This window comes from Diabrotica virgifera, chromosome 2 (genome assembly GCF_917563875.1).
Source record: "Diabrotica virgifera virgifera chromosome 2, PGI_DIABVI_V3a".
Lineage (NCBI taxonomy): Eukaryota > Metazoa > Arthropoda > Insecta > Coleoptera > Chrysomelidae > Diabrotica > Diabrotica virgifera.
The window spans coordinates 236686832-236702214 of record NC_065444.1 but is presented as its reverse complement, the minus strand read 5'-3'; the positions used below and the strand labels follow the sequence as shown (position 1 = coordinate 236702214).

Below are 15383 nucleotides of genomic sequence, written 5' to 3'. Positions count from 1 at the left end.
TTTGTTAAAATGCTTTATCTATTAATATAAATTAAGTTTAGTTACGATTAATACTCTGATAGTTTGATCAAAGGCAGAACAAACAGCTAATCCTTGTTTATCGACGCACCAATCGAAGGAAGTTATGGGCTGATCGGATAACGTGGAGTTCTGTAAACAAGATATCTCTCCTGGAATCCCGTAAGGTATTCCATCTGCATCTTTTTCTACCCTCTTATCGGGATATGTGCTAAAAAATAAAATGTAGGTTAAAGCTCAATTTATCTTACGACAGGACACGTGGATGACACGTGCCATAGAACAATAGACGGCGCAAGTCCCCGGTGTCGCCACGTCCCGTTGTACTATAATCTAGCCAATATCTTTCATATCAGACGATTCTTTAACGTGCCCCGTAAAAAGACACGACTGTCCACGTCCTCGTCGTAAGATAAATTGGGCTTAGGTGAAACCGCGATAATATGTATCTTCTTCTTCTGTACGCGCCGTCTCTGCGACAACGTTGGCAATCATCATTGCTATTCTAATTTTTGACACAACAGCCCGAAAGAGTTCAGTTGAGCTGCATCCAAACCATTCTCTGAGATTTCTCAGACAGAAAATTTTTCTTCTACCTATGCTGCGCTTTCCTTGAATCTTTCCCTGTATTATTAATTTTAGGAGTTCATATCTGTCACTACGTGTTATAGTCCGAGTAATGAAGCTTAAAATAGGAAAAAACCTCGCAATTTTTACAAAATGGATCGATTTGATTGGAAATTTGAGAATTAGTAGTGGATAGTCCAAGGATAAACATCTATATGAGGCCGAAAGGCGATTTTACCATGGGGGTGGTTGCCACCCCATCCCGGGAGTGGAAATTTTTTATTATATTTTGACCGCAAAAGTTGATAAAAACATGCATTCTAAGCAAAAAATGTTCTATACATTTTTTTTGGATAAAATTAATAGTTTTCGATTTATTCGCTATCGAAAAAGTTGTCTTATATCAAAAAACCAATGTTTTTAATCAGTTTTCTGCTAATAACTCAAAAAGTTTTCATTTTATCAAATCAACTTTGCTTAACAAAAATGTACCTTTTGAAAAAATAAACAAAAATTATTTTTTAAATTTTTTTAAGACCAATAGTAATCGCGCTATACTTTATTATACGTTAGCTCTTCTTCGTCAAATGCTAAATATTGTAGTTTCAAAGTCAACAAACGGGAATACTATGCATTGTCTATCTCCAGAAATAAAAGAATAGTCTCTAGCTTAAAAATTAAGTGACTTATAATAAAAAGAATATCAGTCCCTCTTTCTTTCAGCAAAAAAGTAATCGGAAACTTCCTCCTACTCACCACCCTAATTAAAATTAGTCATTGACCTTATTTGGTCTTCTTTATTTGTGTATTATTAATAGGTTCTAGAATTTTGACCGGCTTAGAATGTTTAGTTTTAAAAAAAATGGAGGTAAAAGCGAATATCGAATTTTTGTAGTTTGGTAATAATGCCCTTTTCTTCAGAATAGAAAAATTAGGATCAAAGGTACTTATTTAATTCCCAAGAACATGATTTGCAAAAATTTTTTATGGCAAAATTTGAGTGAGCTATTGACAATTAAAACTTATAACATGCAAAAATAGCCTTTACCAACCCTTTCAAAGTCACCTCTTTTTGCGACTGAGGATTTTAAAAAGATTTAATATTAATAGCATTATATGTAGATCTTGTAAAAACCTACAAAATTCTTTTTTACCAAACTTTCTAGTATGAAAGATAAAAAGTTACGGTTAAAAAATCAATATATTTTTTTGAAAAAAAAAAGAAGAACTCCAATTGGAAGCATAGTAATGTAAGTTAGCGGTGTTTTTAGCCATTGGCTTTATTCATTCTTCCTTAATTATTATTATTAATACAGGGTGATTGATTAGTAGGGTAAAGCTTAATAGCTCCGCTATAGTAATAGATAGCAATAAAAGTTAATAACAAAAATTTTAGCCACCTTTGAGCTTCATATTACAAAATTAGTTAGAATGTTACAGGGTGTTCGATAACACAGTGGCAGACCAAACTTATTTTTTTTTTTTAATGGAACACCCTATATTTTATTTTAAATTCGAAATCCTGTTAACTTCTCCGTCACAAAAATATAAAGGTTTGTTATGTTATACAGGGTATTTACAAAGTTATAACCAATTTTATATGAAAATCGTAACAAGTTCAACTCCCTGTATAAATAAAAATAAGCAACACAACAATGGTTTATTAATGCCATATTTTTTAACGTATTGTCAAAATTTTCAAGAATGGTCGATACTGCTAATTTTCTTTATATCAAATACAGGGTGAGTCAAAACGCAAGTACATTATTTTCTCAGTAATTTTAAATGGAACACCCTATATTTTATATCACTATTGAAAAGTACCATTACCGTACTTTAATTTTTAGATAACATTCCCTATGTCTAAATTTATTAGTTTTCGAGATATTTTCATTTTTTTAATGGACCAGTAGCGTGGCCACCCAAATCACCAGAATTTAATAAACTGGACTGATTTTTTTGGGGTTACGTTAATAATGAAGTTTATAAAATACCTCCAACAACAAGGGATGAGATTAAAAATAGAATACAAAGTGTATTTCGATGTGTTAATTTACAAATGCTCCGTAGAGTAAGTAGCTCATTCAATTATCGTTTTTAGGCGTTTATAAATTTGTTAGGAGATAATTTTGAACACCTTATGTAATTAAATATTAAAAATATTTTATTAAAAGTAGCTTCTAATTTTTTCAAACATGTTTTTTTGCAAAATGTATTACTGATAAATTATGTTTCGTTCTTTATTTGTTACATTGTTACATTTACATACAAAAGTAGTGTTTGATTGTCTTCACAAAATATTGTATACTACATTCGCTCTCGCGAGATTTTTTTTGAGACATTCGGAATAGGAAACGTACAACACAAAAATTCCTACCTCACACTATTAACTGCTAAAATCAACTCAAATTAACTTAATCTTTCATTAAAAAAAGAAGAATTATTAGAAATAGTGGGAGTGTCTAGTAATCTCATAAAATTTTGTGAAGTTTATTTCTACAAAATATTTTTATTTTGTACAATAAATAATTTTCTCATTTGCTATCAATACTTTATAATCGTTTAAATAAATAAATATTGATTGGCGTAAGGTTTATGTTATTTTTATGTCTGTTTACTATTAATAATATTGGATATGAGCAGGTGCGTTGGTTTTGTAGTAATTTCCAGTCACTTCTGACAACTGAATTTTTCAAAAACGAAATTACTAACGTCAGTGTCAAAAAAAATCTCGCGAGAGCGAATGTAGTATATTTTGTGTTTGTGTGTTTTTTTGTAAAATTTATTACTAATTTTCTTTGTTTATTTGTTGCATTTACATAAAAAGGTAGTTTTTAATTGTTTCAAAAATGTTGCATGTAGTGGTTGTGTTTTTGTTTGTAAAATGTATTACTAATAAATTATTTTTATTTCTTTATTTACTACAGTGTTACATTGATTACCGGATTGATAATCGGTAATCTTCAATTGTCAATTCAGTCATGGCTTACTTAAAATTTAGATAAATTTAAACACCTAAAATAATTGGCTCTGAAAAATGAAAATATCTCGAAAACTAATAAATTTGGGCATATAGAATGTTTATAAAAATTAAAGTACGTTAATGTTACTTTTCAATAATGATATAAAATACAGGGTATTCCATTTAACATTACTGAGAAAATAATGTACTTGCGTTTTGACTCACCCTGTATTTGATATAAAGAAAATTAGCAATATCAATAATTCTTAAAAGTTTTGACAATAAATAAAAAATATGGCATTAATAAATCATTGCTGTTGTGCTTATTTTTATTTATACAGGGAGTTGAACTTGTTACGATTTTCATTAACTCTTTCATATAACTTTGTAAATACCCTGTATAACATTACAAACCTTTATATTTTTGTGATATAGAAGAAACAGGATTTCGAATATAAAATAAAATATAGGGTGTTCCATTTAAAAAAACATTAGTTAGGTCTGCCACTGTGTTATCGAACACCCTGTAACATTCTAACTAATTTTGTATTGTGAAGCTCAAAGGTGGCTAAAATTTTTGTTATTAACTTTTATTGCTATCTATTACCATAGCGGAGCTATTGAGCTTTACCCTACTAATCATTCACCCTGTAGATTCCAGAAGTTTAACTGGCTTAGAATGATTAGTTTTAAAAAAACTGGAGTTAAAATCGAATAACGAATTTTTGTAGTTTGGTAAAAAATGCCATTTTCTTCAGAATAGAAAGATTTGCATCAAAGATACGAGAAAATGTTTAAATATGAAATTATAGGTTATTTAATTCTCAAGAACTTGGTTTAAAAAATTTTTTCTACGGTAAAAATTTAGTGTATCGTAAATGAGATTTTTTCTAAGTAAGATTTTTTCGATATAAAACTAACACTTTCGATAGCGAATAAAACGAAAACTATTAATTTTATCAAAAAAAAACCTATAGAACATTTTTTGCTTAAAATTAATGTTTTTATCAACTTTTGCGGTCAAAATATAATAAAAAATGTCCACCCCCAAAATGGGGTGGCAACCACACCCATAGTAAAAGCGCCTTTCGTCATCATATAGATTTTGATCCTTGGACTATCCACTACTTATTCTCAAATTTTCAAGCAAATTGATCCATTCTGTAAAAATTGCGGGGTGAAAAGCTTCGGTTCCTGGACTATTATATGACATAAGTATTGCAGTTTTCTTATTTTGATGGAATCCAGTATCTCCCTGCTGTTCTCTATTCTTCTTAGTACCTCTTCAATAATCTGTACAGTGCCAAGAAGTCCCCACAGAGTTCTATTAAATAACCTAGAGGACGATTTCCCTATGATCGTTTTAAGACAAAAGTGAAGCCGGCTAGAGGGCAATATTTTTCCTCGGAAAAGAAAAAGAGGGCAATACTGCATATAAGAAAATTTCAGATGATCTCGTTCAAGTTAAACGTTAAAAGTTGTCAAATTTGTTAATGCCTTTTTGAAATAGCATTTATTTTGCAGTCCTCTGTTTTCCCAAAACTCCAACTTAAGTGTATACAAAATTCCTAATTACTCTGAACGACCTGATGAACAACATTTCTCCATTCACTTCTATCTTATGCTTTTCTTTTCCAGTCTCTCACCTTCCCGTGTTTAAAGCCTTCCTCCACTGTATTAATCCACTTTGTTTTTGGGTCTACTTCTTCTTCTGGAAATTTTTTTTTCTGGTCATAACTAGTTTAAGCATTCTGTTCAATGCCATTCTTTCTCCATGTCCCAACCATCTGATCATTTGTGACTTCATGAATCTGGTGGTAGTAGGTTCAAAACCATTAATTCATTGTTGGTTCTTCTCTCCGACCCATCTTCTGCCTTCCTTCCTCTGAACATGCGTCTCAATATTTTCCCATTTTTCCAGAGTATCCTCTTTCTTATTATTTAATGTCCATGCCTCGCAGGCATATATTACTGTGGGTCTAATTACTGTTTTATATATTCGGAGTTTTCCTTATTTAGAAACGTATTTTGAGTTCATTAGATCTCTTAAACTACCCAATTTTCCCTTTTACTATTCTGGTATCGAACTCCCATTTCTCTTTCCAATTTTCATCGAATACCACACCCAGGTATTCAAAATTGTCCACCCTTTAAAAATATAGCATTTACCACTTACAGACCTCACACTAAAGTCTTATTCTTCTATTTTTTTCTTCTATCCCTCCCATGATTATATATTTGGATTTGTCTTCATGTAGCTCCAATACGAATTTCTGTGCTTCTTTAATAATTTTTTTCAGAGCCCTTCTTAATTCTTTAGCGGTTCTTGCTAGGATCGTTAGATCATCAGCAAATGTCAAGCACTGGTGCTCATTTTCCATAATTGGTTCTTGCACCTTCATGCTGCATTTCCTGATTACAATTTCTAACACTAAGTGGAATAATGTCGTGGATAAAGGATCTCCCTATCTCAAGCTTTTTGCAACCGTAAATTTATCTGAAACGTAACCGTGCCAAGCAATTTCATAAGTAAAGTTATTTAGTGTCATTTTTACTAGCCTGATCAGTTTTTTTGTTATATCCAAATTAGGAATTGCAATCCAGCAGCATTTTCAATCCAGCTGGATTTTTGCAAGATTGGCCTGAATCCAGCTAGATGCAGCGCGGATTCAGCAAAATGTGGAATCAGAATAAAAACACGATTTCAATGTTTTTTGTCTGTATTCTAAATTTCTGAACAACGAAACATGAATTCTTTAGTTTTTTTGGAAGTGAGACCTTAAAAAACATAGGCCTAACCTACTGCGCACAGAACTGCACATACATCGGTTTTGAGGTCATTGAATAGTCATAGACCATGGACAAATATGATCGCCTTTCACTTCTTCGGTCTCATAAATGGCCATTTCCTTTTCCAAAATTCGTAACCTTTTGGAGAATCAGTTTTTTTTTGGTTATAAAAGTTTTCTTTTTCTCGTTTCAATTCAATGTTAAGTTCTTGTTCCAGTAAAATTCAAGGGCTCCGGATTAGTTGACCCATCTTCTTACATTATGTCCTCTTGCACTGGTTCCACAATTACTTGTTTATTTATACGACTCAACAAATTTTTTATCTCTTGTCGCATTGCATTCTTTTTCGGCATGAGGAAATAACCAGGATTGTTTAGTCCTTCGTCATACTTTTTTGGATTTTGTAAGTCCACTAATGTACCTGTAATTTCAGAGAGGCACCGTTGCGCGATTCTGTTGCGTAGTGTTTCAGATAAATCGGCACTAAGGCTAGATTCCTGACTATTTAGTTTGTCTAAGGCAAATTTCATGTTTGTGTCGGCCGTTATCAAAGTCAACTCCCATCTGCAAAGAGCTTTTACAGCCAGTTTCACCGTTTAAAAAGTGGCGATCAACTCATTGATTATTGACCATTCGCCAGCAGAAAATTTTATCTCAGAACCAATGTCTATTAACGCTTTATCGATGCAAACTTTTAGGCTGTAGAAGCTTTTCAGCATACTGAGCTACTGCTAGCGTCATAGAATGGCAAGTTGCCGACTCACGGCTTTTGAATAAAGAGGCTAATGAAGACATTAAGTAAGATATTTCGAATTTGACATGTTTGCGGATCCGCGCTGCTGCATCCAGCAAAAAAAGCGCTGGATCCAGCTGGATTGCTGGATGCTAGATCCAGCAATTGCAATTTCTAATCCAAATGTTTCATTGCTCGATGCATTTAAACTCTATCCACTCTATCATGTGCTTGTCTAAAGTCCACAAAGAAAATATGCAGAGGAACTTTACCTTCTTAACAAATCTTCTGTATCTCCTTTAAGGAGAAGATTTGAACTATACATAGTAGATGTCCTTTCTAAAGCCGGCCTGATACTCATATAGGATTCTTCCCTTATTAGTCTAAGATCCGAATAGGAGGTCAAAATGTACCCATCTGCTTGCCGGATGAAACATTTTTTTTATTAAATTTCATACATAGACAAATATTTCTAGCATGGGTTGCCTATCAAAATCGTGTCATAGCTATCCTTAAGGGGGCCGAAGGGGTTGAAATCAATATTCCAAACACATTTTTTTGAAAGTATGGTAGAATTATTTTATTTTTAAATTAAATAGGCATATTCAGTACAATTCATAGATTACTCAAGAAAAAATTCAAGGAAAAATACTGAAAAATAAGCCAACGGTGGAAAATTTTTAAAAGACCCCTCAAAATATAATGAATTTTGCGGTGGACATCAGAACTCATCATTGAATCATGGTAAACAAAAAATTCAAAAATATTTTATTAGCTTGTGAGTTTTTCGAGGTAACGCTAAGTTTTATCTAATTTTGACTTTTTGATATCACTCAGAAATCTAAACAAAGGATTTTTTTGCAAAAAAGGGTGAAAAACAACATATTTATTATTGTTAAACAAAAAATAAGCATAAAACAAAAATATCTTGACAGCGTTACCTCAAGGAATGTCTAAAGAAAATATATACAAAATTCCAGATGTGTTGGTCAAGTAGCTTTTGTGTTACAATGTCTACAGCCTGAAAAAAGCAGTTTTGAGAAAAACGCGTTAAAAGTATTGTCAACTTTTATTTTCAATTTCTTTTTTGTCTGTCAAATGGTAAAGTGATGCACACCGAAATATGTTTTTAAATCGCGGAGTAATTTACAAAATAAAATAAGAACTGCTGTTGACCGTCTCTCACTATGATCAAGCGCGTTGGCACGAAGTTGCTATAAAACGAGTCGAAGATAAGGAGGTAGGGAGATAGTGTTAAATAGCCCTAGCTTCGATTCGATTTGCAGCAGGTTCGCGCCAGCACGCTGGAACGTACTGAACAACGGTCAACAGCTGTTTTTATTTTCTTTTGTAAATTACTCCGCAATTCAAAAAGATATTCCGGTGTGCATCATTTTACGATTTGAAAGACAAAAAGAAATTGAAAATAAAAGTTGACAATACTTTAAACTCGTTTTCCTCAAAACTCTTTTTTTTTTCAAAGGCTTTAGACATTGTAGCTCAAAAACTACTTGACCGACTCACCTGGAATTTTGTATATATTTTCTTTAGACATTCTTTGCGGTAAAGCTGTCGAGATATTTTTTGTTGTATGTTTTTTTTTTTTGTTTAACAATAATAAATATGTTAATTTTCACCCTTTTTTACAAAAAAAAGTTGTTGTTTTGACTTCTGAGTGGTATCAAAAAGTCAAAATTAGATAAAACTAAAAAACTTGACCGCTTTGCCTCTAGAAACTCATAAGCTAATAAAATCTTTTTGAATTTTTTGTTTACCATAATTCAATGATGAGTTCTGATGTCCACCGCAAAATTCATTATATTTTGAGGTGTCTTTACAAATTTGTCGCTGTTGGCTTATTTTTCAATACTTTTCCTTAAATTTTTGAAGTTATACTTCTTTAGGCGCGATTGAGAGTAAAATTTCGTAATACTGCGCGCATGCGCACACAGACAGTATGGCTGTAGTTGCTAAATCTTTCAAGTTATGTATAAATATATCAGTGCAAGAAAAGGTGTGAAAAGAATATATTAGTGTTTTTAGTAAATATATTTATTATAATTTTTGTGTCTTTGGATTTGTCTTCCTCAGGAGTAAGATGAGTATTATTAAAACATTCTATTGTATATTTATTATACTTCACCTTGTCTGTTTGTTACCGTGAATTGTCATTTAGGTACGTCCGAACCGATACAGACACAGTCTTCGTAGCATATTTGGTATAGCATTCGGCCAGAGATCGAGAGGTCTTAAGTTCGAATCCGGAGCAGTTCTATACTTTTTTTTTATTTTTTTGAAAGCGGTAAGCACAAAATTAGTTTGGTGTTTAAAAAAAAATTAAAACAAACTGTTTAAAGTATATTTATTTTTAAGAAATCATATATGTAATAGAAGTATAATTTCTTACGTGCGTACAAAGTACACACACATTCTTTTTTTCTTGAATAATCTATGAATTGTACTGAATATGCCTATTTAAATTAAAAATAAAATAATTCTACCATTATTTCAAGAAACATGTGTTTGAAATGTTGATTTCAACCCCTACGGCCCCCCTTAAGGATAGCTATGACACGGTTTTGATTGATTTTGACCCATGCTAGAAATATTTGTCTATGTATGAAATTTAATAAAAGAAAATGTTTCATCCGGCAAGCAGGTGGGTACATTTTGACCTCCTATTCGGGTCTTAGACTATAATATAGCAATTTAGTATATTTCTAAATATTCTTGCCAAGATTTTGTATTACAGTGTAGAGTATAGGTACATTATACATGTTACACCTCTATCGTTGTCACACTTCAGTTTGTCTCCTCTTCTATGCAGCGGGCATATGCGAGCCTCGGAGCCAGATACCAATCCGTTGGTATTATTTCACTTTACCACACTTGCACTATTAGTTGGCATATCCTTCTCTGCAGTTGATTTCCACCAAACTTGATCATTTCTATGCATATGTCATTTTCCCAAGACTCCTCCTCTGTAGGCTGCCTTTAAACTATGTCATCTTCTTTAACTGCCCAGTTGTTTACTTCTTCGTGCTTAGATATAAAAACACTCACAAGTTTAAACTACAGATAGATCGGTAAGATCGTGTGGCGGTAACTGAGAGTCCATGTGAAGATTAAAAAAAATAAGACATGGATACTCACTATTTCCATAAGCATAAACTGCCAGCCCCACCTGTCGTCATGAATATATCTCTATTTTGAGGCAAATGCTTAACGCTCCATACTGTGGAAGAGTGTGCTTTCTCTGTCACGCAAGCAAATCCTTTCTTATGGTGTTTAGTCTTAACATCGTAACAGAATATCTTAGATTCCAATGTTGTTGCGACCAGTTTATTCATAGGAATATTTTTCCGATCAAATTGAATTCCTACCACCTGTAAAGAAATAATAAGGAATATCATTATCTAAAGCAAAACTACAAGAGTTTTGTTACTCTACAAAAAAATGTGAGACATACTGGCATACAGAATCATTATTCTTAACTAGTTTATGTTCATTCTCAAAATACGTTTGAGGTCACAGTGGTCGGTGGGTATGTAGTATCGTAGCAGTTATTCATTGGTTAGAAATTAATGTTGCTGTTGGAAAAAAAAATAGAGGTAGCTGAAATGAAAATGTTAGTAAGACTAGAAAGGACAGGATCAGGAACGACTTGATTAAGGAAAGAGCTGAGATAACTACATTGACCCATAAAGATTCAAAAACAAAGACTACAATAGTTTGCCCAACAAAATCCCAGATTTGGTAGATTTTGCTGTAACAAAAGAGATTTCTGACATCTATAGTGCAATAGGGTCAAACTTCGATTTAACATCAGATCACAGCACAATAATAATAACTTTAAGCACACACATAATATGGAGAAGATTACCACCCAAACTGTCAACTAAAGAATATTTGCACAATTCTGTAAATACAAATATTAGACTAGATATTAGGATAAAATAAAACCAAGAGGTAGAGAAATCAGTAGACTATTTAACAACAGTTTTACAAACAGCAGGGTGAGAAGCAACACCACAGCGTCAAAGAAGTGTGCAAGAAAACCATAATATTCCCCTCCATATAAGAGAACTTGTAGCAGAATAGTAAATATAATTAAAACGACTCTTGAAGAGAAAAAGTTTTGCGCTTGAGTGTTTCTCGATATACAACAGGCATTTGATAGGGTATGGCATCAAGGTCTCCCCTCTAAACTGAAATTACACCCAACAGACCAACTATACTTTATTTTAAAATCGTATCTTACTGACCGATACTTCCAAGTCAAAATTGAAGACAACTTCTTAAATTACCACATCATCCAATCTGGCGTACCACAGGGTAGCGTTCTCGGCCCATTTCTGTATCTGATATTTACAGCCGACGTTCCAACCAGAAATGATATCTTCTTAGCTACTTTTGCCGATGACACGGGAATCTTAGCAGTGGATGTCGACCCTAATGTAGCATCACAAAAAGTACAAAATTATATAGACCAATTACAAAACTGGCTCAAGCAATGGAAAATAAATGTTAATTCCAGCAAATTAGTACAAATTACCTTTACAACCAGAAAATCTGCATGTCCTCAAGTTTTTATAAATAATACTCCTATTCCCATCAAACCAGTTGTCAAATACTTGGGATTGCATCCTGATGAAAAACTCATATGGAAAACGCACATTAAAACTAAACGTAAACAATTAGATCTTAAACTAAAAAATATGAACTGGCTATTTAAGAAGAGGTCTCAGTTATCTCTTGAAAATAAGCTGCTTCTGTACAAATCTATACTTATACCAGTTTGGTCATACGGAATAGAACTATAGGGCTACAGTAAACCTTCAAAGATACACCAAACATTCCAGTCCAAAATACTCCGTATGATAAGTAAAGCTGCATGGTACGAATCCAACCAGACACTTCACAATGATCTGGACATCCCACTAAGCAAGGACTTAATAAAGAATCATTCAATAAAATATAAAAAGCGCACCACTGACCACACCAAAGAATTAATAAATAATTTATTCACCCAACCACTTGCTGAAAGAAGACTGAAGAGAATATGGCCAGACGATATACCACAATAATGCTTAGAGAACCGTCACTGGACGGTACCTAACTTATGTTAATAATTGACTTACATCTTCTTCTTCTTCCATTGACTTACATACCATTTACTTATTACTTTGTATATAGAGTAGATTGTAAAAATGCAGTGTATCAAATAAAAAAAATAGTTTGGTCACGTTAGACGTAGGAATAAAAACTATGTGGGACGAAGGATAGAGCTGTTAGAAGTTGATAGAAGGAGAGCTAGAGGAAAACCGAGAAGAAGATGGATGAACTGTGTGGCAGAGAACTTGAGAGAGAAAGGTTTAGGTAAGAAGACACTATGGACAGAAATGAATGGCGATGATCAGCGACTCCTAAAAAAGGAAAATCTGAAGAACAGGAAGACTACAGACTAGTATAACATTATATATTATTATACCTACTGCATAAAAAAACCACAATTAAATTAAATGTATGACCATATCAAAAGTACCCATTAAGAGGATGGGTACGTATTTTCGGCTGCAATGCTATTCAAATGGGGATTCATGTTTTTCGAATCCTGAGAAAACTAATAAGTATTTTTGAAAAATTTAAACGCAGAATGAAAGATTACGTTATTGGCAAGGGCCGAAAGTCCCTGAGAACTTCTCTAATGTTTATTTTAATAAGTTATAGGGGTGAAAAACTAAGAGAAAATTTAGTGTGATATTTAATTTAAAATATCTCATTCAAAATAAACTTTTTATTTATTCTAAGGGACTTTCGGCCCTCGGTAATAATATAGTATTTAATTCTGCGTTTAAATTTTTCAAAAATATTTATGGTTTTTTCAGGATTCGAAAAAAATGAACACAATGTCCGTGGTAATATTTCCAAATCTATCTTTGTCATACAACGCACTCAGTCGAATAGAATATTGTCAGCATACTGTCAGTCAGACAGTGACAATTTTAAATATTTGACATGGCATCGGGAATATTTTGAGTTGTTGATTAAATAATATTGATATATATATATATATATATATATATATATATATATATATATATATATATATATATATATATATATATATATATATATATATATAAATATATATAGTGTATTTGATAAATAATTGATTGAAGACGTGAACTTAATAAAACGTTATTTATTGTGTATTATTTGTGGAAGATCCAAGCAGAGAATACATCAGGATAATATATTCTTTGATCCAAGTATTTTGTTGTAAAAAATGTTCAAAATTGTAAGCATTCCATAGTAACAATATATTATTAAAGAATCACTTTAAATCTTTTCCACTTTTCTCGATTAAGTATTAGTTTTTGTTGTACATATAAATTATTACAATCACTGAATACATAGTTAGTGAAAAAATTATTACATTTATTACCTGAATTAATAATTTGCAATTATAAAAATAACAGTTATCCAAGAACATTCAAAAGATGATTTAAATTAATGATGACATTTTCAAGTAGTATTGACAGTAGTTTCAATGACATTCTAGTAATGTTTACATATCCATACCAGTGTGAATTTTACTACACGTAATTTGTCGTGTACAGACAGAAAAAGTAGGGATATTCGTAAAATATTTGCGAAATATGTACCGCTAGCCTTAATTAGAACTAATGATATAGACTAGGATATTTAGCACAAAATAAATCGAGTTTTAAATACAGCACCTAAGTACATCTTATTACAATCAAACGGCCAAAATCAAAATAGAAGACCAGTTGACTGATAAAATTACAATAGAACGAGGAGTACGACAGGGCTGTATTTTATCCGCTACTATTCAATATTTACTATGAATGGGTATTTAAGGAAGCTTTAGACGGTTATGCGAAGGGAGTATTAATAAATGGTGAATGATTGAATAACAATAGATATGCAGGTGACACCATAGTTTTTGCCGATAATCTGAATGATTTACAGATATTAACAAATCGTATAACACAAGTCAGCAACAGATACGGACTAGCTCTAAACATAAAGAAGACCAAATTTATGACAATTAGTAAAAAACCAATACTAAACGCTCAACTTCCAATCAACCAACAGAATATCGAAAGAGTTGAGCAATATACATATCTGGGCACGAATTTAAATAGCCAATGGGACCACTCGATAGAAATTAAACAGCGAATAATAAAAGCGAAATCAGCATACGTTAGAATGACACCCATTTTCAACAGTCGAGACATATCATTAAAAACAAAATACCGTCTGTTGAAATGCTACATATTCACAGTTCTGATCTACGGAATGGAAGCGTGGACACTAACTGTGTTGCATCTATGAATCGGCTCGAAGCTTTCGAAATGTGGTGTTATAGGCGCATCTTACGGATATCCTGAGTTGACCGAATTACTAATGTGGAAGTCCTGCGTAGAATGGGGAAAGAGTGTGAAATTCTCATAACCATCAAAACAAAAAAATTAGATTATCTAGGACATGTAACGAGAAATCAAGAACGTTACTGCCTTCTCCCAGGGAAGGTAAATGGTAAAAAAGGTCCGGGAGGAAGACGCATTTCCTGGTTTCAAAATTTACGAAAGTGGTATAACAAGACTACCACTGAACTGTTCCGCGCTGCGGTAAACAAAGTCAAGATAGCGATGATGATCGCCAACATCCGGAACGGATAGGCACTTTCAGAAGAAGAAGAGGCTTGCAACTTTTTGCAATATGTTGTGCATAAAATGCAGCCAAAAGTGCATAAACATGTCAAAATAAGTGTATTAAGGGCCAGATTTTGTTACTTGGGGGTGTTTGGGCTCGCTGAAGACAAATACGCCATCAGAACCGAACACCGGAGCCCCTGTTGCCCAGATTCACTGCTAAGGCACGTCCTCTGAAGTTTCGACGGTTCTCGGCACTAAATTAAGCAAACAAATTATTCGGGGTTTTTTGGTGTCGTTGAACAAGAATACGTTATCAGAACCAACCCCTTGGTATACCTGGTGCCCAAAATTCCTCCAAACTTAAGAAGATAACAAGCTTTAACAAGTTACCTTGAGCACCAGGTGGTCTGGGTGTCAGTTATGATAGCGTATTCGTATTCAGCGACTCCAAAAATCGCCTAGTAATCTATTGGCATGCATTCAAGGTCGAAAACCTTCGAAACTCCAGAAGATCACTTGCCTTGGCAGTGACTGGGCACCAGGTGCTCCGAGGGGTCAGTTGTGTTGGGGTATTCGTGTTCAGTAACCCCAAAAATACCTCGTGTAATCTGTTTGCATCAATTTGGTG

At 32.9% G+C, this 15383-nt stretch overlaps 1 protein-coding gene across 1 annotated transcript in view; it reads right to left on the bottom strand.

The window, feature by feature from the left end:
- Nucleotides 1-15383, bottom strand: part of LOC126880493 (dynein axonemal assembly factor 10) — a 36033-nt gene continuing 20650 nt past the window's right edge. The window contains exons 4-5 of the mRNA XM_050644372.1: nucleotides 10224-10456; nucleotides 1-229 (exon numbers count right to left, since the gene is read on the bottom strand). Coding sequence (XP_050500329.1) covers nucleotides 22-229; nucleotides 10224-10456 — 441 coding nt within the window. The 3' untranslated portion in view covers nucleotides 1-21. The remainder of the gene's footprint in view (nucleotides 230-10223; nucleotides 10457-15383) is intronic.